General features: G+C 39.7%; 1 protein-coding gene across 5 annotated transcripts in view; it reads left to right on the forward strand.

Moving 5' to 3' along the window:
* ELMO1 (engulfment and cell motility 1) overlaps positions 1-27,862 on the forward strand; it is a 311,733-nt gene that overhangs the window by 83,208 nt on the left and 200,663 nt on the right. For all 5 annotated transcript variants that reach the window (XM_074575423.1, XM_074575425.1, XM_074575424.1 and 2 more), the window contains 3 exons: positions 4,210-4,379; positions 16,215-16,250; positions 23,902-24,001. In XM_074575423.1, coding sequence (XP_074431524.1) covers positions 4,210-4,379; positions 16,215-16,250; positions 23,902-24,001 — 306 coding nt within the window. The remainder of the gene's footprint in view (positions 1-4,209; positions 4,380-16,214; positions 16,251-23,901; positions 24,002-27,862) is intronic.

Here is a 27,862-nt window from a genome sequence, read left to right on the forward strand (position 1 = left end):
TTCTGTAAAGGATAAAGAAGAAAACTGATTACATAATGGCAAAACAGCAGTTTAAATCAATGGTTCAAATTTCTTCCATAGCACATTAATGTTTGTTGGTGGTTGCATTTGGAATCTGTGTCCTCCCTCCTGCCCTGGCTCACTGTATTTTGTATTCTGTACAGAAACCCTGTCTATGTCTGGGTAATAAGTTGCTTTCAAAGTTTGCACAAAGTATTCATTGGCAAAGAAATGATAATTTGATCGGTAGCATCCCTTGTTAGGATGATCTTGGGATCCCTAACCTCCAAATGGCTATTTGAGTCTCTAAGCAAGTCACATCTTGGATTTAGGTCATTAGTTTTCTTTTTAAGCTGACAATCTCATCAAGCGGCTCCTTTTAAGCACTGCTGCTCCCTAAGGGCAACCTTTCTTACTGTCCTTGGAGCAAGTCATTTAAGACTAGATATGCAGCTTATGCCTCTTGACAGCCTTTTGAAATGCTGGGACTCCAACAGCACATGTTTTACAAGCTTCCTGTCTTCCGCCCTTTCTAAACAGGAGAGCAGTTAATGCTGTCTTTCATTTAGTTGAACAGCCTTGTTTCTGTTAATTCCCTTATAACGGTTCTCAGTTGGGCAGATTTTATATATTTATTTGTTCTTACCTGAATGATATTTCAATAAGAGCAGAGATGTGGCAGCTAGCTCTACTGTTGCTTTAATGAGCTGTGCTGTCTGTCCATCCACCGGTGGATTGTAAATCATTAAAATAGCTCCCTGGTAAGCACTTGGAGCATATTTCATCTGGGTTTCATTTTTTAATGCAGTTATAAGTGAGCTGTACATTCCATAAGCACGTATGAGTGCTATGGCAACAAGAACTAGGAGGCTTGTGAGAACTGCACGGTATTCACTGAAGCAGGATTTTCACCCATCAGGCACTTGTGATGGCAACAGCCAACGTTACTTTTGGCCATGTTTCCAGTGGGACATGTACCAGCACTCTTGCTGAAACAAATATTTGTTTACCCCTTTAATCAAGGTCTGCTGTGCCATTATCAATTCTTTTCTCTTCCGATAGTAGAAGGAGCAAGGTTTATTGGATGCAGTGTCTCGCAAAACTTGTTTAATGTAGGAAAAGTACAGCTGTGTAGAAACTTTGCAGATGGGGCATTCACATTGGCATAGTCAGATAAAGCCTATGATGTAAGTAAGCTCACTTTTATGTTTTAAAACACAGCTGAACCACTTTCGTATCCCAGAGACATTGCTTTATAGATTTTTGTGCTCTGTAGAGGGGACTAAGCTGTCTCTGATCTAAGATTATATTTTCGTTTTAGTGTGCTGAATTTCAAAGCTCTCACTGACTTGAGAGGAAACAGGATTAACATATCTCTGTCGATCGGTTGGTCCCGCTCGTGCTGCTGTTCTGCAGTGTAGGGGAGCTGTTAATGCATGTCCCTGTACTGGTGTTCTCAGTTTTGGTGAGAGGTATGGTTAGCTCTTTCCATGCTTGGTATTGATTCATGCTAGGATGGCAGCAGCATTTCACCAGCCCCAGATGTTTATGCTGCTGGCAGGAATCTGTCCTCAAGAGTAAGGGTGAACTTGACCATTAGTAGTCTGTTGTTAATATGTACGAAGATGAGGCGTTGTTTACACAGCAGCTGTAGGTGTGATCTGAAGGGGTTTGGAAGAGGATGTTCTCCTGGCTCTACTTGTTTTTTCCTGCTTGCTGCTGTGCTACACGGGTCATTACAGTCCCCATCTGTTTGGCCACAGCTCTGCTGCCCAACTTCTGCCCACGTAGACTTACTGGTTGAGCAGCTCAGGGGAGCTTCTCACTCACAGTGAAACAGGTGTGTTGTTCATTTTTCCTATTTGTTTAATTTTCACTAAGTCTCCAGGAGCTTTCAGAAGACCTGCTTGCCATGGAAAGCTGGAAGAACTCTATCTTTCAGTAGGCAGATGGGGGTGGTGACTTCCCAGAACCATGGCAGATGGAAGAAGGCACGTGCACAGATCTTCATGAGTTGGAGGTTAAATCTGAGCAACCATTCCCAAAGTCAGGGGCATGGAGCTGCCGTGGCAGTATTGAAGATTTTTACGAAGCGTTTCTTTTCTGAGGTGGGCAGGAATTCAGACATTGCATGTATTCTGAGAAAGAATAATGTTTTGAGGATGCTTTGCATCTCTGAGTCTTCCTGAGTTGTTATAGTGGGGAGTCTAGAGTAGAAACAGCTCAATGAAGGAGGTCATTTGGTGAGGTCGGAGTTGGCTGTTGAACTTCTGGTTCAGGTAGTAATAGTGGTTGCTCTGAATTTTTGTAGCTGATTGTACAAGAGTACTTTAGCAAAATGTCCTTCAGCTGCTCTGAAGAAGGGAAAGGGTTGGAGGAAGTATTCTGGGGTTATCCTGGAAGTTGGAAGTTAGTGGGATCTATTTTAATTTCTTCCATGGGTGTTGGCAAATGGGTTAGCCTACCAGCTGCTTGAGAGAATATTGTTTTAGTACTGTTTGGACAAGCATTGCTGATACGGAGAGATTGTATAAGCCATTGTTTCCCCATTATGACTCAAACCTATTGGTAAAGCAGGTAACTTAGGGTGGCAGAAAGAGCTTTTGGATGACAGGATTCTGCCTTTTTATAGATAATGTAACTGCTATGGCTGTACAACCCAATATTTAAGGCACAGAAAAGCTCAGGACTAAAGATACTCTGTTTCTTTTCAATGCTGTCTTAACTGAAGATGTTAACTACGATCATAATAACTAGAAGATAATTTCCTCCTTGTGTGTGCTCCTCACCATGTAGGTTATGGCCAAAAGCTGACTGGAGACCATGCATTAGTTTTTCTTTGTAAAAATTTGCAAGTAACAAACCTTGCTGATCTTGGAGGATATTGGGACATTTAATTTATTAATGTTTGTGAAGCAATCAGAGTTATGTAGATAGGAAGCTCTATCTGTAACAACATGGTGGTGCTTTTTCCTGTGTTCCCTGTTTAAATGTTGACTTGCACTAAAAATGTCTACTTGTCTCAGAATCCTGATCTGCAGAGATGACCATCTCTGTGAAGAGTATTTTCATTACTTGAAATGAAAAGGAATTGCCTGTCAGCACAGCCTTTTCTTCTATTTTTCTTCTCTGACTGAGAAAGAATAAGCATAATCTCAGAGAAAATAACTCTCAGCAAAATTTGCCATTAATTTGGTTTCCTAGTGACACATAGCTTCTCATTCACCTTTCATTCGGTGCATGTAAGAAGTGAGTTGTAGGAAATTGAATTTTGCAAGTATCTGTATATAGTGAGGAGGATTATTTTTCTAAGAAGAGTATTGGCTAACTAGCTATTAACTGGAGCTTTTGCGTATTGTGTTCAGGTAAGTGAAAGCATCAAATTGAAAACGTGAGATGTATTTTAAAAGTATTTGTATGGCTAAAGAGAGAGAACAATTTAGTATGCATTATTTAAATATCCTTTTAGCTTTTTATCATCAGTGTTCATTGTGGATTTCGCCGTCTCATCCTGTATTTGAAGCATTAATGGGCAGAATAGCCTAATATATGTGGATATTGAACTTGCATAAAGATGTAGAGTGATAATATCATACTATTATGTGGGAAGTAATTATTCCTATGCTCCTTGTAAGAGAGTATGTGAGGTTTTGAATTGATTGTGAACAAAAGGAAGAGGGGGAGGAAGGAGCAGAAGCCCTGAAGTTGGTCTCCACTGATAGAACCTGATTAGGACTGTATATGGTCTTTGTTGTTAAAGGTCATGAGAAGTGCGTAAACTGAGTAAGCGTTGACAGGAAAAAAAAAAAAGTGCTGACATCGTTATACTGAGATTGTCCGATGCAATTTGTTTTATTTTCATTCCTACTTTTATTGATATGACACACAAGCTGTTCAAGCCAAAGGCTGTCTTTAGTAATGCTTACATTTTGCTTGAGATAATGGGATATCTATCCATTGCTCAGCTTATGATTCTGCAACAATCCAAATAGCTATATAGGTAATAATGGAGTAATACATGCATAATATACTTCTACAAAAGTAATTTGTGTGTGAGCTACTTAATAATTTCTGAGTATACAAGTGTTAAGTATCATTAATATTAAACACGACCATTGTTCCTGCTTGCCCTAATGTTTTATTCATTATTGCCATTGTAACTAAAGCTTTTTTGTTGTTTTTCTTTTGTATGTTTTGTTTCTCTTTTAGGCTCAAAATGCACAGCAGCTCCATGAGAGGATCCAGTCTTCTAGTATGGATGCGAAGTTAGAAGCACTGAAAGACTTAGCCAACTACTCACGGGATATTACATTTGCCCAAGAATTTATAAACCTAGATGGCATTTCCCTCCTAACACAAATGGTTGAAAGCGGCACAGAGTAAGTATTCTGCTTAAACTTGTGACATTCCTCCCGTATAGGTGCTTTCATGCTCATTCTCTGAGTGCCTGAAGTATAGAATATAGAACTTCTAAGATTATATAAAGTAAAACATCTGAAGAGTTCTGAGCTGCTAGGATAGTGTTATACATTATCAATGAGGATATTTTTTAATTTCCCCTAGCAATGGGCTGGTGGGGACTGGGGATGAGCAAAGTAGGAAGTAACCCTCGGTGCCATAAAATTTTGGGGAGACTGTTGTCCTAGTTTCTTCTTTACCCATTGGAATTTAGATAAATCATTTATAGTATTTTTAAAGGCTGATATTTAAGTGATGTCATCTGCAAACTATGTTTTAAATTTCATGTTACTGAGAACATGTGGAGCAAAACCCAGTGCTTGCTTTGTTTCCATTTTTACTCTTTAATTCTGGCTGGGGTTTTTCAAAGGGCAGTGTTTTTTTTTTGACATGAACTTGAAAGCTGACCTCTGAGAATAAAGAATGAACATTCTTTACCAGAACATCTCACCAGTTTTCACCAATGGTGAAATTCAGGACCATGGTCCTGAGTAAGCGCGTATTGGCTTAATGTGGAGGGTACTACAGAGAAGTATCAACTGGATTGCTGCGTTATTAAATTATGGTCTAACAGTTACTATTTCAAGTAAGCTTTTGCTTTCAAGTAAGAGTTTTGCAGTCAGTGTCAACCTTTACTACACACGAAGAAATCTACGATACCCACACACTTTCCTGAGAGAAAGAAAATGCTCTGAAAGTAGCTTTCTTATTTATTGGGGTTGTTCAGTCTTGTGGACCAGACTTCAGAAATCAATTGCTGAAATCAATCCAAATCCCCTCTCAAATGTGCTCGTGTTCCCTTGGATTCAAGAAAGTAAGTAGTGTTAGGGGGTAAAGCAAAAGTAGTAAGTGGGCTTTGAAATGGAACACAAATTGTCTCTGATGGTACCATACAAGATATACTGAGGATTTTCCACAGAAAGTTTAAGTACATTTTAGAATCCAGTAGGCCCTGGACTGGGAAATGTAAAAGCACACTCTCACTGATCCCTGTTCAGTGGTTTATTGGACTTTGAATCCCTATTGCCTAACTGGCTATATACTGGATTTCCAATAGTTCATGGTTTCATCTTCAGTATTTTAGGGTTACGGCCTTCATTTTTTTGCTGTGACATAGTCTGTGGCACATATTATGCCACTTTAAAAAAAAAAAAAAAATAAAAAAAAATGCTTCTAGATAAGAAATTTGTCACCTTGTCTTATATTCATATAACGCTTGTTGTTTAGGAACCAAATTAAATTTAAAACCAAAGACAGGCTTAAGTTGATGTAAACATTTGCACACAGTTACTGTACTAATTAAAAAATATACTGAATGGGCAGGCTTGCACCCGCCTATGAAGATCAGAACATAAGCAAACTAAAAGCCACTGCCGCTGTAGTTTATTTTGTCATGAATTTACTTAAGTTAAATCGTTCAACTTACTCCACTGCAGAAGGTATTTAAACTGAAGCACTTTACTTTCTATTGAAACAGACAGGGAACATTCACATTTTTTTACAAGCATTTCTTTTTGCTGCATCAAGACTAAAGCAAGTGCCTTCCTCACCCTTCAAATGTGTCTGTACTACTGTTCTGGAGCTGTGGGATGGGCCAAGCTGTAGCACGCTAGTCTGGATTTAAAAATAACTGTTTGGGAGGGAAACTACTTAAGCCAGCACCACTGCTGAAAGAACTGCTCAACAAATTACACCCTAGGAGTAATTCCTTACTGAGGGTATAAGTTTTCAAACCACACAGCAGGCTTGCAGACTGGACATACGAGCAGAGCCTATTGCGGTTTTTTTTTTTTAAGTGTCTTGCATTTGGGGGGATTTCAGAGTTTTCTTTTTAGCTGGTGTAATGTATCACCAAAGATTCACTGATTGATCTACCTGTCTAATCTATTTATCAGTGTTTCTGCCTGTGGGGAGAAATGCTGTCTAGTTTGGGCGCTGAACAAAGACTCAGACTGTAAGAGTGTCCAGCAGCTTCACGTGTTGATGAACTCCCAGTATTTGCTTCAGTCTTTTTCGTGTTCAGCAGCCTAGACGTTCTGCAGCTTCTGAGGGACTCTGCAGGTCAGGTTTTTCCAAGTCTGTCTTTGCGACAGGAGCTGTAAAGCAGGGACATCTGTGCTATGCTGTACATTCCCTTCTGCTTTTACGCTGTGCATCACTGGCTGGCAAGCGTGTATTTAACAGAACTTGATATATAATGAAAGGAGCAAATCCTAATATGCACAAACTCATCAGCCTAAGCCTGCCATGGTGCTGCTTCTTTCCTTTCTTGTCCGACTTCAAGCTATTGATCCTGTCCTCCCCTTCAGGGTCTGTCACTCATTGCTGTTTCAGCACACTAAGCCAACAGGCAAACTACTTCCGGAGAAGAAGCAGTTTTTTTGTTTAGGTTTGTTTTTTTACTTTATTATTACAATAAAACAGCTCCCTAAAATGGCCTGTGAGCAAACAAGGTGTGCGTGGGAGGTGAAGGAGGATAATGTATGGAGGAAGGAGTAGGACAAGGACAAGGACAGACAGCCATTTGAGGCTGTGAAGGAAAAGCAGCTGGAGTCAGTCAGTTGTCCTCTTGTGTTATCTGTTCCTGTTTTCGCTTGGACCCTCTGCGATACAGTTAATAAGAGGTCCCACAAGATGCTCACTGAACAGGCAAAGCCAGCTAAAGGCCATTAGCTCCCACTGTGGGCTGTGCACCCTCGGCACGGCGACCTTGTGGGCTGTGCTGCTGACCAGCTCACCCAGATGCTTCAAACCAAAAAGCCCTTTTCCCTCCTTTTCCCTGCCCCAGTACCTGCCACTTTCTTTTCCCCAATGGTATTTTTGACTCTGATCATTTCAGTATCTATAGATGGACCTACACAAACAATTGTATTAGCATTATAAAGGGGGGGGGAGGGGTGTTTGGATTAGAGGAGGAATAAGCAGCCAGAAATTTCAGGGAAGGGCAGAAACTTTTTTGATGGCCCAGTTTTAGAAAGCAATATATTTTGTAAAGATACCTTTAAGATCTATCGTCACTGTGGAGTTATTTTACCCATCTTTGGATTACTGTTGTTGAGCCAGCCTTGCTTGAATGAGGCTGTGACTCAACCATACAGCTGAGAGACCCCTCATGGCTGCTAGGAGATGGTCCAGCTCCTTGCCCTCTTCTCCTGGTCATTGTGTGTTCACCCCTGCTCTCCAACCCAGTTCCGCTTCCTTCCTGGAGCTGGTTCCGGTCTCTGTATGCTTCACCAAGTCAATCCAGCTTGTTAACTTGGTTGCAAGGTACCCACTTCTGTTTTGCAGAGTTAGTTTTCTGTTCAGTTTGGGACTTGGAGAAGCAAGAGAGGAAGTGGGCATGAGTGGATGCAGAAAAGGCCCCTTTTTTGTGGCAGCAGGCCATTAGGTTGTCCTAGGTGCATCATTGAGCCACAACCTGAGTGCAGTCATGTTGTGAAATAGCATGAGAGTGGCTGTCTCTGCTCTTGTATTGCAACACGGAGACTGGCACTAAGACTGTGAGGGGGTCAGAGGGGATGGGACGTACCCATGGGGTGGCTGCTGCTGCTCTGCAAGGAGCCCCTCTGTGTGCTTTCCCGGCTGCCCGTGGGTTAATGCAGCTGAGGACAGCCCTGCATCAGTAAGCCCAGGCTGAGTGGCGCCTCTGTTCACGGTGCGGTGCAGCTGTGCTAGAAATTGATGAATTTTGTTAATTCAAGCTTTATTCTCTATTTTCCCTGAGGGGCAGACAGTGCTCATTAAAAGTACCGTCATGCTCAGTGTAAGGTTGCTCTGAGGTTTTCTTTGCACGTGGAACTCATGTTAGGGGGCAGCTCTTAAGTTATAATTTGAGTGTGTAATTAAGTTTTAGTGGGCAGCCTCTGGAAAGCAAGACTCCAGCTTTTTATATAACTTTCACCAAGGAAGAGGCCTGTGCTTTATTTATAGTTGGCTTTATTTATTGCGCTACTTACTTATTATTTCAGTGAAGCAGATGACTATAAAAGTACAGTGACCAGAGTAAAAGAATGTAAATCCCTGGGTTTCTAGTTACCTCTGCTTCATTTTCTTGGTGATGAAAAGAAGTAGTAATATAAAAAGTTTGACAAGAACTAGCAGTGTTTCCTAGTTAATCTTCCATATGTTATATTCCTGAATATTGAAGAAAATCAGAATGCATTAGAGGATAGCCTTTCCAGTCTCTGGCTGTCAATATAGCTTAAAAAATAAAAAATTGAGAGAGGGTTTTTTTTTTCTGGGGTACATTTTCAAAAGTGGTTTTAATACTGTGTGTAGTTACCATAATTTGTGCCAGATCTCCTTGAGTGCCTGCTGCTTAGAGCAAATGAACTGTAGATATGATGTGCGTGGGGACAAAGCCATAGGGGTCGGTGGTAGGCAGACTGTAGGGTGCACAGGGCCCCAGTGAAGCTGAGAGTGCATCTTGTCAATATGAATATATTTATATCAGCAGAGATGCAACATGTCTTAGAAACTGTCCACATGTATCTCAATCCTGTTGATTGAGATGGCTCATCTTTGTTTTTCCTTCAGGCTCATTCTTGCTTTCAGAGCATGCTATGAGTCTCTTACTATTTGAAAAAAAAAATTAAAAAAGAAGCTGGTTCTATGTTTATTTTTATGGTTTGGGTGACCTATAAATTATAGCGGAGACTGTAAGACAAGTTAGGTCATGAAGAACAAGTTAATCCTGATTCTATCTTATAACTATCCATGATGTCCTATCGTTTCTCACACTCTGCATCTGTATCACCAAAGAGGGGTGTGGGTGTGCAAACGCAGTTATTTTCCTTTTCAGAGGCTTTTCAGAAAGAGATTTTCATAGCACTTCTAATGCTAATTTTTCGTCTGAAGGCCAGTTCTTCCCTTGTTAAGGGGAGTCGAATATGCAGTCTGTCTGGTTGGATGTACAATGTAAAAGGGATGTGTGAGGGTGCAGGTGCACTGCTTCTGCTCCCTTCGGCCAGAATGCAATGCCCTAAAATGAGGCAGAAAGTTAGAAGGTCATAGTTACTATGATGACTGATGACAAATATGTTCAGGAACCCAACTTGAGGAAACAATCATGTCTCCTTGCAACCTCACCTGAGATAACATACTTCGCTCATTCAGAGCCGTATTCCATAGTCTAGCCCAGAATTAGTATTTCAGAAAATCATGGCTGTATAGATAGTCTTTCTGATGTAGCAGAAGACTGGTGAAGATGTGGTGCTTTTTTCCTTGATGTATCAGAAGAGTCATGTGACTTGGACAGACTCTCAGCCTTCCTTAAAAGGAAAAAAAAACCCTCATAGTCCCTTATAAAGTAAGAAAATGAAAATGTAAGTTACAAGCCATAAATATTGAAAGGCCAAAGAGTTAATAAAAGGATGCTAAATTTATTTTTGTCATTATCAGTAATAATAATAATCTCATGACTGGGAGGAAAAGGAGGAAGGCATATTCAGAATTTTCAGTATTCTTTTTATTGGCACTATTATAGTCTCTGTCACTTGTCATTTGGCTAAAATAACACACAGGTTTTGCCAAAAAAATGAGACTATGCTAAGCCTAGCCGTCTTGACAGTAACCAGGATTGTTTCTGGTGCTGTTGAGAAGCTTGTTCTTGAGAGCTCTGCTTCATCGATGTGGCTGTGCTGAGTGGCTTTATATTGTCGTACAGCCCATGGCACAGGAGCATGCTAGTCGATGCTGCTCAGACGTGGTTGCAAATAGCCTGGTAATGATTTTAAGGTAGCTGTAACTGCTTAGTACACAGATTAGAGATAAAAACTTCCTTTAAATTGGCATGGTTGTTAACTTTTGTCATCTTCCTATTGGAAATAATAAAAGCAGCTATATCAGGTTCATAGAAGCTTCTAAATAAATATGTATTTGTATGGGTTTTGACTCGATTAAGAGGAGTCTTCTATTGAACACATGCAGTTGCAGAGTTGGCTGCTGTACAGCTGGAAGTCTCTGAGGCAGCAATTGTGCATGCTTTAATGACAAATTGTATTGTTCAGTGAAATTCTAGCTCTTGGCTTGTCTTGCAGAGATAATACTGTATACCAGCCCAGTGGAAAACTGAAGACAAATTGGTTTGGAGTTATTCTGACTTTAACACACGTTTTGGGACAGTTGCTCACATACCTGCTAATGGTTTTTTCCATCCCAGTCTAATGAGTATTTCAGTAGTGCTGTCAAAACACTTAAGCAGCCCTTCCTCACAGCCACTTGTTCCTGTCCTGCTTCTTCTGAAGAGTTATGCCAGTACTGTTCGTAGCAAGCTGGACTGGAAAACTGTTGTAAAGTATTAAAAGTGGCCTTTATTGTCACTTTTAATAAAACATTCCTTAACCCAGTTCAGTTCCCTGATTGAGCTCACACTGTTGCCCCAGAAAACGGTTGTGCAAGCACAGCTCACTGGGCAAATGGAACGTAAATTTCCAGAAGAAATGAACAATGCTAAGCTAGTAAGTCTTTCCCACTAAATAAAGTAGTCCTTTCCCACCCTTCCCGGCTACTGGCTATGTAGTACCTGCTCATTCTCTTGCTCAGCTCCAGTGCTCATCTGACTCCTCAGTGATCCAATTCAATTTGCTAATCCAGCAGAAAATAAGCCAGTTGATGGAGGGAGGAAAATAATTTGTATTTTTGACAGCACTGGGCTGTTAGACAGGCTCAGCCATTCCTGCGAAACTTCACCTGGAAGCATAGATTACTTAATCTGACATTGCTGCCAAAATCGATTCTTGTCCAACAGGAGCTTTACACAGTCTTCATTTCTTAGTGCTTCCGTAATGTCGGGAGAAGGTGGCTATTGTCTATGAGGCAAAAATCCAAAAGAATATATAAAATCGGGTCACCCGGTTACATCTCTGTGGAGATGGTAATGGCAGGAGACTGAGAAAGGGCTGCAGCCCAGTCTTTCAGTGCAGTTCCCATAAAAGAAGAAAGTGGGGTAGGTTTTCTTTGTGGGTGTATTTTTTTTTTCTTGGTGTATTTTTCTCCCTTTTGGGTTCGCTTCCCCATCAGTCTTCAGGCTTGGACTCCATCCTTCCTCTCAACACAGACACGAGCGCAATTTCTTGTATATTCTTCTGATCGATGTCATATACATAGCACACACAGTACATTTTAGGTAAAACCCGTGTCTGAAGATTGAACCGTCAAAGATCACACCTTTGGAGAGAAGAAGGGGGGAGTTGCTGCTCCTTGCACTGCTCCCATCCTAAACGTCTTTTCTCCAGAGTTGTTCTTCTTACTTTGCCTGTGCTTAAGAATGTTAGCATTTAAATGACCCCTGCTAAGTGGCGATATCAACACCTTGTTGACAGGACCAGGGAAGAGGAGAGGGGACAGTTTTACTGGGTTGTATTTGGCAACCACTTTTGTAAAATGTGATAAAAAGAGTAATTCCAGCAGGGGATTTGTATTTCTAAATGTTCTTTAGAGTACCAAGCTGGACAAAACTCATTTATTTATATTTTTAGCTCCAGACAGAAGTGTAGTATTTGAGGAGCTAGCAAAAATGCAGAGAAGAGCTTAAAATCTCCACTTCTGCAGCTTTACAGGATGTTTTTGTCTCTTGGACTGTTGTGGTGGTCCTCAGGAGTGGGAGTGCTGCTGCATAATTTAATAGTCATTTTGCAGATTTCATCCAAATAATTTATTTCAACCTCTGGCCAGAGTGTTTCCCAGATTTGATTTATATGTGATAGCCACACCCAATATAGACAGAAGCCAGAAATACGTACTCCTGTCTATTTGTCTTGTCATATTTCTAAACACTGCCTTATTATCCAGAATGTGGGCTATCCTTGTGTTTGCCTGAAAAGCAGTAGCCAAATACCAATTTACTGTGGTTAGCAGGTCGTTCATCCATCATCCTGTCAGTTTTTCTGTAGAGGAGGAAGTTTTTCTGAACATATTCCACCTTTGCTAATAATGGCCCTCTCTGGGGCCATATTGCATGAAAAGCTTTCATTTTTATCCTACTCTGCATGTCTTCAGACAGTGCAGGCTCAGAAATGTTGGTTGCCGTGATGCATGATTACTTTAGCTCTTGGCATCACTAACTCCGGTGGGTCCACTCTGGCTTCCACAGTGGGACAAGACGTTAGTACTTCTCCCCAGTGCCGACAAGCCCTTGCTGTGCACTGTGTGTTACCCCAGCTGGAGCTTAGATTTGGGTCATCTTTGGTCCGTGTACAGCAGTTTGTGCACAACAACAGATAGGAATTGATCCTGTCGGGTCCTTTGCTAAGCCGGTCTCCCCTGGAAGCTGCTCATGGTGTAACCTGCAGTATTTGAGCAAATATTAAGTCTGGATGGCTTGGGGAAGTCCAAAGGGAGCTGCCGCGCCTTGGGATTCAGCTGGAAATGTATCACAAAGTTCCTTTGAGGCCAAACAGGGAACGTATTGTGGTAGACAAATGTCTAAACTGGTAACTTGTTGTTCATGTTTATTTTGCATTATGTTGGCATTTGTTTTGAGATTTCTCCCTGTATAAAAATTGCTGTCTGTTTTTTGTCTTTTACCACTATGTATCTGAACCTTTCACAAACGCTATTTAATTTACCCTCATAACGTTTGTGTTTTGTCTGTGGTTTTGTTCCCATCTGTGCAAGTGCAATTGAGGGATAGTTTCTAAAGGGTGGGAAAAAAAAAAAAAAAAAGAAAAAGAATACTTATATAGAAGTATTGAGCTAATTACAGTGTCTAGATCAGTAAGGCTTTTGGCATTTTTGACCATACCTGTGGTAAGTCACCCGGGAAGCGTTTTGTGGAACTGTCTGGTTGCTACCACAGAGTTAGCCCTCTAGAAGAAATAACAGCTATGTATATATAGAAAGAGGAAAGCTGATGAGGTGGCAGACTGTACTTGTTCCTTTCCAGGCTGACTCGCTGGAAGAGTTAGCTTGGCTGCTCCTTCAGTGGTAACTTTAGCATGGTCTGTGGGTGAATATGGAGAGGAACTCCTGCTCTCTCCGGGTCCTTCTGTATTAGGTTTTTGGTTCGATGATGGGAAGAAAATAGCATGTGCTCCTTTAGATAACAGCCTCCACCTGTTCAGTGGTAAAAGTCTATCTGTAATCATCCTGTACCGTGTTGCTGCAACATTTGATGTCCTAGATTGATTGCTGCTCTTACCACACTTTCCAAAGCAACAGAGATTAGTAGAAATTGTTTGGTCTAATGTGATGATTATCTTTCCTTTCAAGTCAAAATCTGCTGTCTTTGTATTGCTTCACTAAAAAAATCCTATATGATTCAATTATTTCTCCGTATTATTCTAAATTTATATTTTCTCTTACATTGCACATCTTCTGACCTCAAGCTAACTGATTGCCAGTTAGCTCAAGATGGATAAGAGTTCTGTAAATGCTAAGTGAGTTGCTGTCTAAATGTTTTGCTCAAGGACTCAGATGTTTGTTCTTTATTCCTTGGGCTCAGTCATGGAGAAAATGCACCTGATTATAGTCTGTTGTGAAAAAATCTCTGGCAAAACTGAGTCTGCCCTTTGAAGTGCTAGCAGTTTGCAAACACCACACTTGTTTCTCTTTGATGTCAGACAGACACAGTACCAGTTTCAAGTTTACTTGCTGCTTAGCCACCTGGATGAAAAGCAGCTGTTTTGAAAACTGGGCTCAGAAGGATGCTATGAAGTTTTGCTGGCATGTGCTGCAGAAGGTTGCTTGGATCCATGTGCATTTGGGAGATGACAAAACCCATTTGTGGTGGTGGTTGTTCTTGTTAGGGTTTAATAGTCTGCCGCAGCAAGGAAGCACTCAGTTTGCAGGAGCACAGCTCTGACCTTCTGCTGAAGTTGGGAATCTCCTGTTGTGGGAAATGCTTTGAACTTTTCTCCTCCTAAAAGCAAGTTGAGTGTAGTTTTCTCCCCTTTGTAAGGCTGTCTGATCACCAGGATGCTTTTTGTTTGCTCATTACTACTGGCTACACAGACAGCTGTTGTAGCATAAAAAAACCCCAACAAAACCAAAGCCATGAAATCCAAGAGGAAAATCTTGTCAGTTTTCTAATTTGAGCTAGGGTGTAGCTCAGTCTGTGCTTTGATACATGGTAAACTGTGCATCACTATGTTCAGGCATGAATTACAGCTCACAGGTAGCGATGAGGGATTTCAAATCATTATTCCTGTCACGTACTCTGTGTTTTCTCCCCTCATGGTTGCACGAGCCAGCCCAAAAGCTGCCCTCCCTGAGACCGGTCCTTCTTTAAAAGAGTTTATACATAGACTTTCGTGGTCTCTGTAGAAAGCACAACGTTGCTTACGCATAACAGAACGGAAAATGCAAGGTGGGAGAAGTTACTGTTGTACCAAAAGGAAAAAAAAAAAAAAAAAATCTATCCAAGTTCTGGGAGAGAGTTGAATCTGCAGTGGAGAGCTTGGAGTCCTAGAGCTGTTGTGGGCTGAACGGCGTGGCAGCAAGTGCAAAGGGGAAGGAAGACCTGGGGAGGACGGAGGGACCTCTGTGTTCTCCTTTTGAACAATAGTCTGCCCAGCGTGGAAACTACAGCCAACCCTCTGAAATAAAACTGTGAAATAGATTTAGGAGGCACAAGAAGGGGTTAAGTAGGAGATGGTTTTGGTTTTTATTTTTTTGGTTTAAGTGGTGTTTTAAAAATAAGCTATTTTTCTTGGATGCTATTTTTACTATTGATAGTCTCTTTCTTCAGCTTGCTTAGCAGCAAAAACAGTTCTGAAGACAGTTATTAGCAGGAGGATGACTTGCAAATTGTGATTAGTGGGCTACAGCTTTCAATGCACTTACTATTTGGCCCACCTCACCACCCCCCCCCACCTCCCGGCCTAATATTTGGCTTCCAGTTTCCTGAATATAATAATATGATGCCATAGCTTCTGGTTCACTGATGAGACACAACAGTGTATATCCTGGGGGAAAAATAGGAAATTCCTAAATAAAAAAACTCTTGGTGTATGTTAAACCTCTTGCTGCAACTAGGAAATCAAGTGTTTTGGAAGCTACTATGAAAGCAAGAGCATCACACTGAAGGTTGGTCTCTTGTAATCTGAGTCAATAAAACAGCTGCACTGTGTTTATGTATCATGGAGCTGGTGGAAGATGGTTTGGAGTTGTTGAGTAAATGCAACTTTGTGGTTAAAAGCTCAGGGTAAATTCTTTGCCTCCCTTTGAAATCAACAGAAAACTTGTCCCTGATTTCAGAAGGTCAGGATTTTGGTCTGTGTTGGTCCTAGCTGCACAGCAACTTTCAACCATACTGACAACTCTGACATCAGTATTAGTGATGGAGACTTGAAGTAAATAAAAGAGTTTTTCCAGGTAATGGACTATATGTCATAGCAATGAGACAGAAAATGCTTAATGTGTAAACCTTTATGATTTTTTACCAAAGACTTCTTTTACACAAATACTTAATTAATTTAGGATGCCTACACATGCTTTAATGGTCAAGAGAAACAGGTTTTAGAGAAATCTGATATATTTTCCCTAACAGCTGTCTTTTTTTCTTCTGCTTTTTTCCTAACAGAAGTTGACACAAGTATCCTGAAAAAAATATTTGAAATTAATTTTTGAATGTTCTTTAGCAGTTACTGAATGTTTCTATTCACAGTGAATTGTTGGTAATTTACTGCCTCTTACTGTGTCTGTGTTGAATTTTATGAATCAAGTATGGGTGTGTGGGGGTGTGTGTACGCGCATAGGTAAATAGAGTACAGATGTTTTAAAGTGTATCTCCTCACGTGCAAGTTTTAATTTTGCAGACGATATCAGAAATTGCAGAAGATAATGAAGCCCTGGTAAGAACCTGATTAGATCATCACCTTGCACACTTCCTCTTCTTTTGCATGACTGAGTTCAGGCCTTTGCGCTAATCTTTATTTGTAAATACAGCTGTGCATATTCATTCAGACAGTCTTCAGCATTCTCTGTTTTCTGCTCTTCGATGCCTGTTAAAATTTTCTGATGAAGCCTTTCTTGCTTTGCTTGTGGAATGGGTGCTTCATTTCTGTGACTTCTGCAGGGGCTTCTACTATTTCCTAAATCAGGCTTTTATTTTGTTTTTTAATTTAAGCAAACAAATCCCTTCCCTGCCTTCCCCAATTCCCCTCTTAAATTTGTCTGATTGACAGCAGGCAATTTTAATCGTTGATGTTGGTGAGGTGAAAGTCAGAGTTTGAATTCCTGTTATTTGCTGCTCCTGGTTAATGCTAGTTGTTGCAGATAATTGCATAAAGGAAAACTGTAATATAGTAAAGGATCACATATCAGAAAGTTCAGAAGCACGCTTATTGCCCTGATGATTTTGCATGGGACTCTTCTGTGTGCTTCAAGTTAAGCACAGGCTTTATAGGCTTTGATAAATTGGGGCCCCAAGAGATATCTTGATTGGCTTGCGAGTTTGACGTGTCAAGTATAGCTAAAACCCAAGGAAGCAAAAGAATAATTAATCAGTTAACCATGCATCTTTCACTCTGAGAGCTTGATGTGATTTATCATGCAGGAAATGCAGCTTCCCATCTGAATCCATGCTAAATCATACTTTAACACATCTGCTGTAAACCAAGTTCTGAAACATTTATTATTAAATCGTTGCCTAATAAATAAGTTAGAGAGTAAGAATAAATTTGGCAGGAAACTTAAATCCTTCCTCTACTTTTGCTTTCTGGACCTAATACAAAGTAACTTATTTCATAATAGAAGAGTGTAGATTCTGAGGAAAATGATTAAAATGGCATGAGGCTTTCAGAATTCTTGACAGCATCACCCCTGCCGAGACAAGGTTCCTCCTGTGCATTTAGATGGTGGATTTTTCCTCACTGCTGTAAAAATAATTCTTTGTGGAAGAATGGTTATACTCCTTCAGCATCTCTCTGCTTCCAAATTCTATTATCCTGTAGGCTTCTCTACATTAAATTACATGATTGTCCTCAAGACAGTACTAAAATACTGACTTATAGTTGCACTGCACCCTGGTTTTAGGACCTGATCATACTGATGATATGAATTAATTTTTTTTACACAGCTTAGTTTTGTTTACTCACGGGAACAAGGTATTGCCCACTTTAAGAAGATTCTTATTCATCAGTGTAGATACGGCACATCAGTGGATACAGTAGTAAAGAAAGTATATGTGACTAAAGCTTATTCTAACTTTGGAAGTTAAATCCTCCCAGTAGCATCTTCAGTTTACACTGGGACATACAGTTTAATATTTTGATTTCTGTCAGTACTACATGAAACGATACAATTAAAATAACACAAATTCTTGAGTTTGGGACTTGTACCAGAGCCATTGGTCAGTACGTGAAAACAACTGTTGTGGAAGTTGGCCTGTTTGCACATTTTGAAGGTAAAGCATATACACTAGTGCTTCATGAGCGTAGTTATCGGACAGCCTGACTATTTTTCACCCATGTATTAATGGGAAAAGATCCAACAAAACAAGAACTATAAAAAAAAAATGCCCACACACCTCAGAGCTTGGTATGATGAGCTAAAGTAAATTTTAAAACTTTGCAGCTTCCATGTGCTGTCCTCTTGACTAAAACGTAAACCAAATGCTAATTAAAAAAAAAAAGTTACTTTTGATTAACAGGATGACGTATTTCATAAAGTTGCCAATATTTAATTTTATCTCTGGTAGCTTGGACATGCCAGTCTGACTTAATTAAAACCTGATTAGAGCGGATTTGTTTAATAGCTTTCTCTACTGAAGGCAGTTCTTCTAAAACGTGAGTTTCTTCTTTGTCTTTTCAGTTTTAGGGGTTCCCATTTTGTTTTGGGATTTTATTTGTGCCATGTTGATTAATACTTGGATTTAAAAAAAAAAAAAAAAAATCCCATGAAACAGCTCTATGAATTGACCTTTGCGTTGCAGTACTGAATTGTAGTCAAACCATGCTGACTGATATTTTTTCCTGCGTCGTTAGTTATTCCTGGTCTTTTAAGAAAATCTGGTCCATTTAAGGAAATGACCGTGAAGTGAGCAAAACCAGGAATTTAAAAGATGGGGATAAAGAGTAAAGGTAATTCTAATCACATCTTCATGAAGAACCAGTGTGTAATAGTTCCTCTGGGCTAGTTTCCCGTGCAAACAAATGCTTAATGTACCTCAAAGTGGATTTAGTCATACTCCATAATAAGAGTGTCTACACCTGGATTTACTCAAGAATACTTACAGTTCTGTTTAAAATTCGCACCTTGTTTTTTGTAATCAGAATTAATTTTCAAGCTTAAAGAAGCTCTGATACCAGGGGTACAAAGCTATTTCAGTTTTTCTGCAATTCAAGTCGTTTAAAATCAGTAGGGCTGATCCCTTGTACTGAATGCAGTGAAACTGTACCACAAAGAAATATTTTAGTGGTGCTTGGCATGATAAAAAAAAAAGAAAAAAAAATCTGTGTCAATTGCAGTGTAGCAGTTAAGTGCATTTTCTGTAATCATCTAGAAAAACAGGGACAGCTACCCTGCAAATTGTTCAGTCATTTTCAGCTGTACTGAGTGAGTACCAAGTAGGTGTGAATTGCTCCTAGTTTGATTTGATGGTGGCTTAGCTTCACCCTTGGAAAGGTGAACTGAAGGAACAAGGCAGTGTAGGAGCAATGAAGAGGAGCCATAGCAATAAAAAAAAAAAAAAGGTACTTGCTCACACTGGGCTGGCAAAGCATCCTGCTGCACCATCAGTCTTCATTTGAGACCTGGTTAGGTTCTTGCCCTCATGGCTTTTCCAGGGCTCTTGTCCTCTAGTGATTAGATATATTCCGCTCGCTCCCCTGTTTAAATTTATTCATGGCCGTTTATCCTTGACAACTCTAACTTAAAAAGCAGTTCTTGCTCTTTGATGTTGACCTCAGTGATGTCAGGCCTTTCAGCTGCCCAGTATTAGGCTGTGAGGACAGTTGCTGAGTGATAAGGGACTTAACTGCTTCCTTAACGCCCGCGTTTGGTAGCAGGCAACTCTTGTGTTGCCTCCTGCCCAGTTAAAGTTGTTTCTTCGCAGCCTTTCCTCTGCACAATTAGAGATCAGCTATGGTCCTGTTTCGCTCACGAAAAATGCTTTGCGTAAAGCTGTACTACTATATTTGGCTTCTAGCCCTAATGGGCTGGTGGCTGTATCCTGGTTGTGACAGACAAGCAACAATTTCCAGTTTCTCCCGTGCAACTTTTATCATACCAAACATGAGACAATCCACTTAGCTTTATAAAAGCTTATAGTGCCTTTTTTTTTTTAACCTGGTGACAGCTGAGCTTGACTTAATTATCTCGATTTAAAGAATCAATTGAATAGTTGAACGTTTTTCCCTCCTCAATAGCAATAAAATATTAATTTTGGTATGTGTGTTAAACATGGATTGAGGTTTTGGGTTCTTTTTCAGAAACATCTAGGGGTTTGGGTTCTTAAGTCCCACTAATTTATTTTTAAAAGAAATCCAAATTGCTTTAGGCATCTTTCAAAATATCAGACACAGTTCTCTATATACATCTGAGGATTACTTAGCACGCATGATAAAAAGATGATTTAGCATGTAGAAATGATACTAGGAAGGCAGGTGGTCAGGGTCATATGCACATTCCTGTCATCTTTATTTTTAGGAAAGAAAAGCTAATATCAAAATGCATGGAGGTTTTTTTTTCTTCCCAGTTATCTTAAGGTAAGAATGCAGAAAATTCTTAGGGACGTGGATTAACGTGACCTCATATTTCTCTAAAATTTGACCTGATGTTTCTCTAAAACCTAGAAATGTGGAACGCAGCTGTTTACTTACTCTTCGGTCAGGTTTGCCGGGGAGGTTGAGGTGTGCAGGCAGTGTATCAGAGCATGGCCATCTGTCCATGCCGGAACGGCTCCCACTGGGGCAGCCGATGGTGTTACAGACCACAGCTTTCCACTGCTTAAGAGGCTTTTGCTGGGGGATGCTGTGGGTAAGGAGCTGCTTCATGACCGGCTCGCCCATCCTCACAGCGGTGGTTGGAAGAGGGGAGCCAGACAGCGGAGTATGGCAGAAACTTCATCAGCTGTCCCAGCGCGAGGTGTCCCCACCTGAGAGCCAGAGCCCTGAACAGCACTCAGGAGGGATTGTACAAGTAGCTTGCCCGAGAGCATAGATCATTAAAACGTCAGTGTTAGTGAGATATGAAATTGCAATTATACAGTGCATCTTTCTGATCTTTTTTCCCCTCTTGCTGCGATGACACGCAATAAAAAGCGTCTTCCTGAGGAATTACCATCAAACCATTAAGTCATTTTGCCAGAGCAGCAAGGGTTTGATATTTACAGAACTGCTGTACCTTTTGCGGTGGATTAGTCTAAAAAGATTTTATGAAGAAAGAGGCCCTATCATTTTTTGGACTTTTTGTATGACAAAACCACTTATTCATTGAGATTTCAAGTTAAACAGCTCCTACCATGTATTTTCTAAGATTACCACTTTTATGAACAAGCTTTGATTCCCTTGAAATTTCTAGCATTTATTCTGTCTGCTGCTTTTAATAGTATGAGTGTGTCTCTGGTTGTGTGTCTTTAAAATGAATTGCTTGGAAGTCTATTTCTACCTATTTGCTTCTGTTTAAACACATAACAATGAATCAACACCACTCCCTTCCCCTTCCATATACTTTAATCCTTATCTTGCTCTAGTTAGCCTGGAGATTGCTTTCATCTCTGACTGTGCTATTCCCAACGCTTATCCTTTAAGCCTGGCTTTTGACTTTTGCAGCGGCACTTAATGTGTACATGCGTGTGCAGGTGCATATGTATAGCTATACATTTAAAAAAATACATGCTATGTGTGCGTGGTGCTGCATTAATATAGTTGGAGTATTTTGTTCTGCTTGATTAGTCCCAGTGTTGCACCTCTTTACTCTCGTTATTTATTTTAAGCAGTGTCCCAGGAGTGACACCTGGTGGGCTGTCTGATTTTTAAGTTGAAAAGTACTTTCACCTTCTGCATCATACACAGTTGTATTGTTCTCACATCTACTAAAACCAGGTTTATACATTAATAACGGTATTTTCAGCTCCATTAATCCAGTTTCCCCTCCAAAGCTGTGGAGGAGGGTGGATTAATTGGCTGGATTAATCAGTAGTTTTGGTGAGAAGGATAAATGAGTTTGTTGAATTCAGGTTAGTTTAATTCCTTTACATTCCAGCGACTGCTTTTTTGAAGGTGAATATCCATATGCAGGTTTAATACATTTTAAGTAATCCCTGTAAACTATACCCATTTTTAATGGGGATTAGCTTTCATGTGCAATTATTTTATAGAAGAGTATTTATGTATTAAATACAAGTTAATTGACTAAATTTTTAAACAATGTATGAGGAAAAACTAGGGGAGATAAATTATCTGTTTAGTTTAATGCTGGGAGAGATATTTTTATACTTACATTTTTACTTTTCAACCTATATGGCCTATCTTTTTGTAATTTTTTTTTCTTTTTATTTAGATCTAGTTTAGTCTAGCTCTTAAAATACCAGAATTGCATGTATTTGTGGAAGTGTTCTGTCATGAAGATACATGAGAATTTGCTACAAGCTTTTAGAAGAAAGCCATTCCTAGGGGTGCTGTTTTATTTGTGGATTCATAAATAACCATTTTATGCAAAAGGAATGGACTCAGGGAAAATGACAGGACCAGAGCTGATTAAATTTCCTGCAGAGTCTTATTGTCATCTTGTTATGAAATCCTTGGTTATTTTGAATGCTAATGATGACATTTTAAATCTCATTTAATTCTTAAAAGATTTGCAATATTAAAAAACAATCCAACAAAACCAAGCCACCCCTCCCAAACAAAACCAAGAACTTCCAGATCATGTATTTGCTGAACACAATATTCCTTGCAGTATTACAGGGGATTTTTTAAAGACACTGTATGTTTCTTGTTTGTAGGTTTTTCATTTTGTCATAAGTAATCAAAGCCACTGTGGAAGAGAAAAGGTGTGTTTTGGTTTTTTTTGGTTTTACTCTCAAAATGTCAAGAATGGCAAATTTAGTGGAGGGCATTTGTGGAGTTTTGATGAACAAGAGCCCCTTTCTTAAATTAAGGAGCCACTAAAGGCTGCGTCTCGCAATCAGAAATCCCTAAATGGCAGATTGTATCAAATCCAGTAAACTGGCTATTTGAGTTGGCACATTGAAACTGGTTTTCTGCCTCATTCCTCTGTACTGCTGTAAATGTCTTCCATCTAAGTGGATGTTCACTTATTTGTGTTGGGTTGGTGCAGGACAGTAGGAGAGCAAATCACAGGATAAGGATTACCAATTACATTCCTTAAGTATGGCTATAGTATTAGAGTCAGCTTTTTAACACACTGAGCACCGTAGTTCCAACGTTATCTGACAGAATTTTTCTGATTTTATCTTTTTATCAGGTAAGCTGTTGCATTAAAATCAATGGGGCTGTTCATGCTGTTCAGATTGATTGTGTGCTTATGCTTGTTAATGGCTTAGTAGCAGAGTACCTTGCAGGCGGTGTGGCATGCCCTTAAAGGTAATACGCTGCTTCCTTTCGGCCTCTGGGCTCTTGCTGCTTGTATTGAGCCGTTACCTCATTGAACGGCTTCACTGAAATCATTACGGCCGCTGACTGGTCGGTGCCCTCACTATATACAGAAATGAAGCTAATCTATAAAAGCAGGTTTTTCACATGGAAAATTCCTGTGCAGCTGGTCAGGTTGGAGCATATTCTTTACATCGAGTTTAAACCTGTTTTGAATGTAGTTAAGTTCATACGAAGACGCATTGAATCTCAAATCTCAAATTTACGGGTGTAAAATGCAGTGTAGTGGCCTGCAAACCCTAAACAATTTGAGCTGCATACTTGGATAAACTATGGGAACTATTCCAATTCGCTTGTCATGGTTGCCCATAGATAAACAAAAGGAGATGCATCTTCAGGTTCAAAGAAAGAAATCGAGGCATTAACTAGGGGGAAAGTGCTGCTCAATAGAAAATCTCTTCTGGTGCATTTTTAAAATACATATGCTTCCTTGTAAGAGAATGAACAAACCGCTGACCTTCTGCCAATCTGCTTGATACAGAGGTACCAAAACGTGGCACTTCTGTATGACATTCAGTCGGGAGCATTTCTGTAAGTTCCCATGAAAAAGCTCACTTCTTTTCTTCTATTAGACCTAAAACTCTGAATTTATAAGAGAAGTTTAATTAGGACTATCTGATTTCCTTGAGCATTTCATGTAGCGTTCTCCTGGGGATTAGTTCTTCTCTTACAAAGCTGCTTTCTTCTAGGTGACTGGTCTTGATGTCCATGCTAAATTATTTTTGGAGACTGTCTGTTGCACGGCCTCTCTTGCTCTTCTGCTACCTCTTAGTCCATAATTGGCTTCGTTTTCCTGCCTTTCTGAAAACTTCCTGCTGCTTTATTCCCCTGGTCATTGCCCTGCCGCATCACTGGTAAATGTTGTCATGACTCCTGTCTCTTGCAGCTTTGGAGATATGTTGTCCTTTACACTGACTGCATTTGTTGAGCTGATGGATCATGGGATTGTATCGTGGGATACATTCTCTGTGGCATTCATTAAAAAGGTAAATTTGTAATCAATGCTACCTGTTCTATATTGGTTTAAATTTTTGAGGTGAGTTGTGTTTGGGTTTTGGTTTTGTTTGGTTTTTTTTTTTTCCTTCCCAGGTGCATTATGTAGGTCGTTGGTCAAAAAGGTACATGAAAATGAGATTGAAGTGGTATTTCAAACTAAATATTTGTAGTTGCAGGATCTGGTCCAACTTCTGTGGAAATCTATGGGAGTGAAATGGGATCAACGCTGTATTAGGCTTATTACACAAGAAATTGCTTTCTCAATTACAGTGTGACCTCCTTGTGCAGATACCACGCAGTTAAAGCAAAAATTAGTATTTTGATTTAATGTAAATTAAAATGAGTAATAGCATATATCTTGAAACAAAAACATCACTGAAATGTTTCCTCTGGGTATATGGGAGGAAGAGAAATGAGTTAGTTTACAAATTGAAATTAAGCTGATATCTACTGAGATTATCAACTTGAACTCTGGTCCTCCTGAATCTTGCAGCTGAGGTCTGTGGTTTTGAAACAGATCTTTCCACAATTTGCAATGTTTTTTTTCTTTTCTTACATATAGGAGATGCACAAGAGCAGCGGAAACATGGGAGTACTCTTTAAGTACAGAGACTCAACAGACTTCTGAAAATATTTTTTGTTACTGATTTAACTCTTTTCATTTACTGGGAAAAAAACCCCAGCAAAACAAACCACAATTTTTTACAAAGAATTTTCAAACCAGATTGAACTCAGAACTTAAGATAAAGTGTGTTTGTACAGGTTCAAAAGATAGCAGAGTTACTTCACTAAAATGATACCAGAAGCAGTAGTGGCACGAATATAACCTGTGGCAAAGATCTCTTCACTTTAACAGTATGTCAGAGTAAAGACTTCTAATTTAAATTTGTCTAGAAAATTGCTACCACCAAAGGAAAGTACAAATTTACTTTTGTTGCCAAAAGTGAAAGAGGAGTCAATGATGAAAAAACCATTAGACATTAAAGCTCAGTTTTGGTCATCAAAAATGATGGATGCTATTTGTAAGAAAAATTAGTATAATTGGTCTGGGTTTTGGGCGCTCTTTTTTGCCAGCCTTGTAGACTAGATAGATTATGATGATGGATGGTTATTGTTATCTTTTCATGGCAGAGAAAAAAGTACAACTGATTTTTAACTAACTTCATGAGGTCAAGCCCAGAATCGCTTATTTGCTAGTGGAGCCTGCTAAGAAGTCTATGAAGAAACTTGCTAAAATGAGTTTAAATCAATCTACTTTGTTAGTGACTCAAAAGGATGGTCTTTGTCTAATCCTATCAACATCTTTTTCCCCTGTGGGTTGTATAGTAACTACAGAAGAAAGTGTCGTTTGCACCCTTGTTAACGGCTCATCTCTTCTGTCTGGCACTTCCACAGGTTTCCTTGGACAGTGACCCAATTTAAAAAACAAAACAAAAGACATAAACAAAAGCAGTTTCAGAAAGCAACTGAGAAAACCAAAACTGGCCAGTAAAAAAACAAAAATGAAACAGGTGGACAAGAAAGGGACGCAGGAGAAGAATAAGACAGTTAGAAGAGAAACAGAAGGACAAAGAATGACAAAAATAGAGGAACGAGGCAAAGATGTGTCCTGACCTGCCATGTATTTGGGAGACAGAACAGCAGAGCCCTCAGTGGGGCTCTGTGGGAAAGGGGCAAACCTAAAGAAGCACCTTTGGACCATGTCTCTCTGGTAGCAGCTTTGCTCTCACTTGCTTCCGACCATGGCTTTTGACAGGCCACTTGCTTTGAGGTTGCTGATGTGCTTGCTCAAGTGGTTGACAGGGTGGATAAGGAAGCTGATAAGTTCCTGCTATAGTTGAGGGGGAACTTTGCAATCAAGTGCTTCTGCCCTTTGAAGCTGTCTTTCGTGTTAAATGGGAGCCGAACTGGAATGGGGAGGATTTAAGCTGAACTTTTTTCTTGAATAGTTTTCTAACTTCAAATGTAGAAGCTGGAGGAGACCTCAAGGGGAACCTCTGACTGCTTCTAATGACTCACTGCTTGGTGTTGGATGCGGTCTCCTTCCCATCATTTGCATACATAAAGACTGCTATTCCAACTGCTGCAAATAAGAATCGACACTTTCAAGGAGAGCTTCTTCCTTATCTTAAGGGAAGATAACATTATTTGAAAAAAATTCATCATTATATGCAAGATTCTCTCAAAACCTTTTTCTTACTTACGGCAATAAAGGTTATTTCCAGCTTCAATAGTTACTAAAGGATTTGAATGCCCAGTTCTTGGAAAATGTCATGGTAGCTGGATATCAAAATACACTATGCAAATTTGGTACTCCCATTTTTAGTTCCTATGAGAGGAGAAATAAATGTTGTAGTATTGGTTGAGATAGAGTTAAAAATATCTCTTAGAATTATTTATAGAATTGTTGTTTCATAACTGTGTGATGCAGAGTCTTAACCTTGATGAATTGTTTACTCTGCCTTCTAACATGTACTGTGCAGGAAGAAGGGGGTGGCAGCAGAGAAAGTACCTCTGTGTCTCACAACTATCAGTTGTTTTTTCTGTAGCCAAGCGCAGCTCTAGTTTCTTACTTGAAAACGAGATACGCGCTTGAAACTTTTACTATGCATTAGGATTTAACAGAGAACAGAACTTTGTCACATTTTTCTGTACGTTTCTGACATCAAAATGGTCCAGGCTAATAAGTAATGAACATACTGCTGCTCAGAAAATCAGATGTGTTTCCTTCGCAGTTCTTTCCCTGTGTGGTTTTTGTTGGTGGCAGGATTTATTTTGTTTGGGTGTTTGGGGTTTTTTTTTGTTTGGGTTTGGGTTCTTTGTTTTTAATTTTTGGTTTTTCACTTTTGAATTCTCTCCTGTCCCTTATGATGCTGAAATAGCAAGAGAACTCAGATGATGTTGTTTAGTTTGCTATGGGTTTTTTATCTACCTTCACTATACGTGTTTAGCTCCTGTCTCAGCAGAGCACTGGGGCTGGATGTGTAAAGGTATTGTGATTCCTGATTTCCCTTAAAATATATTGGAAGTTAAGCACCCAGCCACTTTTTTTGGTATGTGGCTGTATATTTCCCCATAGGACTATGCAGATACTAAGGTTATAGGTATTTTGCTGAACAAAGTTTTATCCTTAATGAGACACATCCACGTGCCAGGTTTTCATGTGAAAGTGCAAAGCAATGAGGTCGCTTATTTCTGGAGGAGAGGTTTTATTTCTCTGAGCTTGCATTATTTTTATTGTCAGAATTTTTGATAAGTGAGTGCAGGATTATCTTTGGATGTTGGAAGCCCTCCCTGCACATGGTGCTCAAGCGGAGAACAGCAAATAACACAAATTTTAACTCCTATTGATTCTTGTCTCTTTTCAAGAAGGGTCTTTTTTTTCCACATCCAGAACTTTCAAGTATGGTAATAGAATTTCTTTTTAATCTAATTTTGTTCCCTTTGGAACTGGCATGCCTTATTTAGCAGGGTAGACAAGCCTATTATTTCTGGCCAGCCTTCGTGCTTCAGCAAGGTGGTTATGAATATACATAGCTTGACCTAGCAGATGTTTCGCATGTATGTTCAGTGTAATACGCCATAGCTTTTTAAACACGCAAGCCAGCTTCATACCTTGGGTTTGTGTTTATGATTAGAAGATGTTATGGTCCAGAATCAGAACAATAAATATATTTAAGGCAGCCTGTCTTGGACTGAGGTTGCAGTTATCTATACTGTAAGGTTTCTGTAGGCCCCTGGTATGAATGTGTCCCCGTGAAGCATTTACACTGCCATGTGAAATATCATGGGAAGGAGCTGCTGCACCAAGAATAATTCATACATGCCAGGGCTCCTAAAGAGCATGGTGA

Source organism: Larus michahellis, chromosome 2, assembly GCF_964199755.1.
Source record: "Larus michahellis chromosome 2, bLarMic1.1, whole genome shotgun sequence".
Taxonomy (NCBI): domain Eukaryota; kingdom Metazoa; phylum Chordata; class Aves; order Charadriiformes; family Laridae; genus Larus; species Larus michahellis.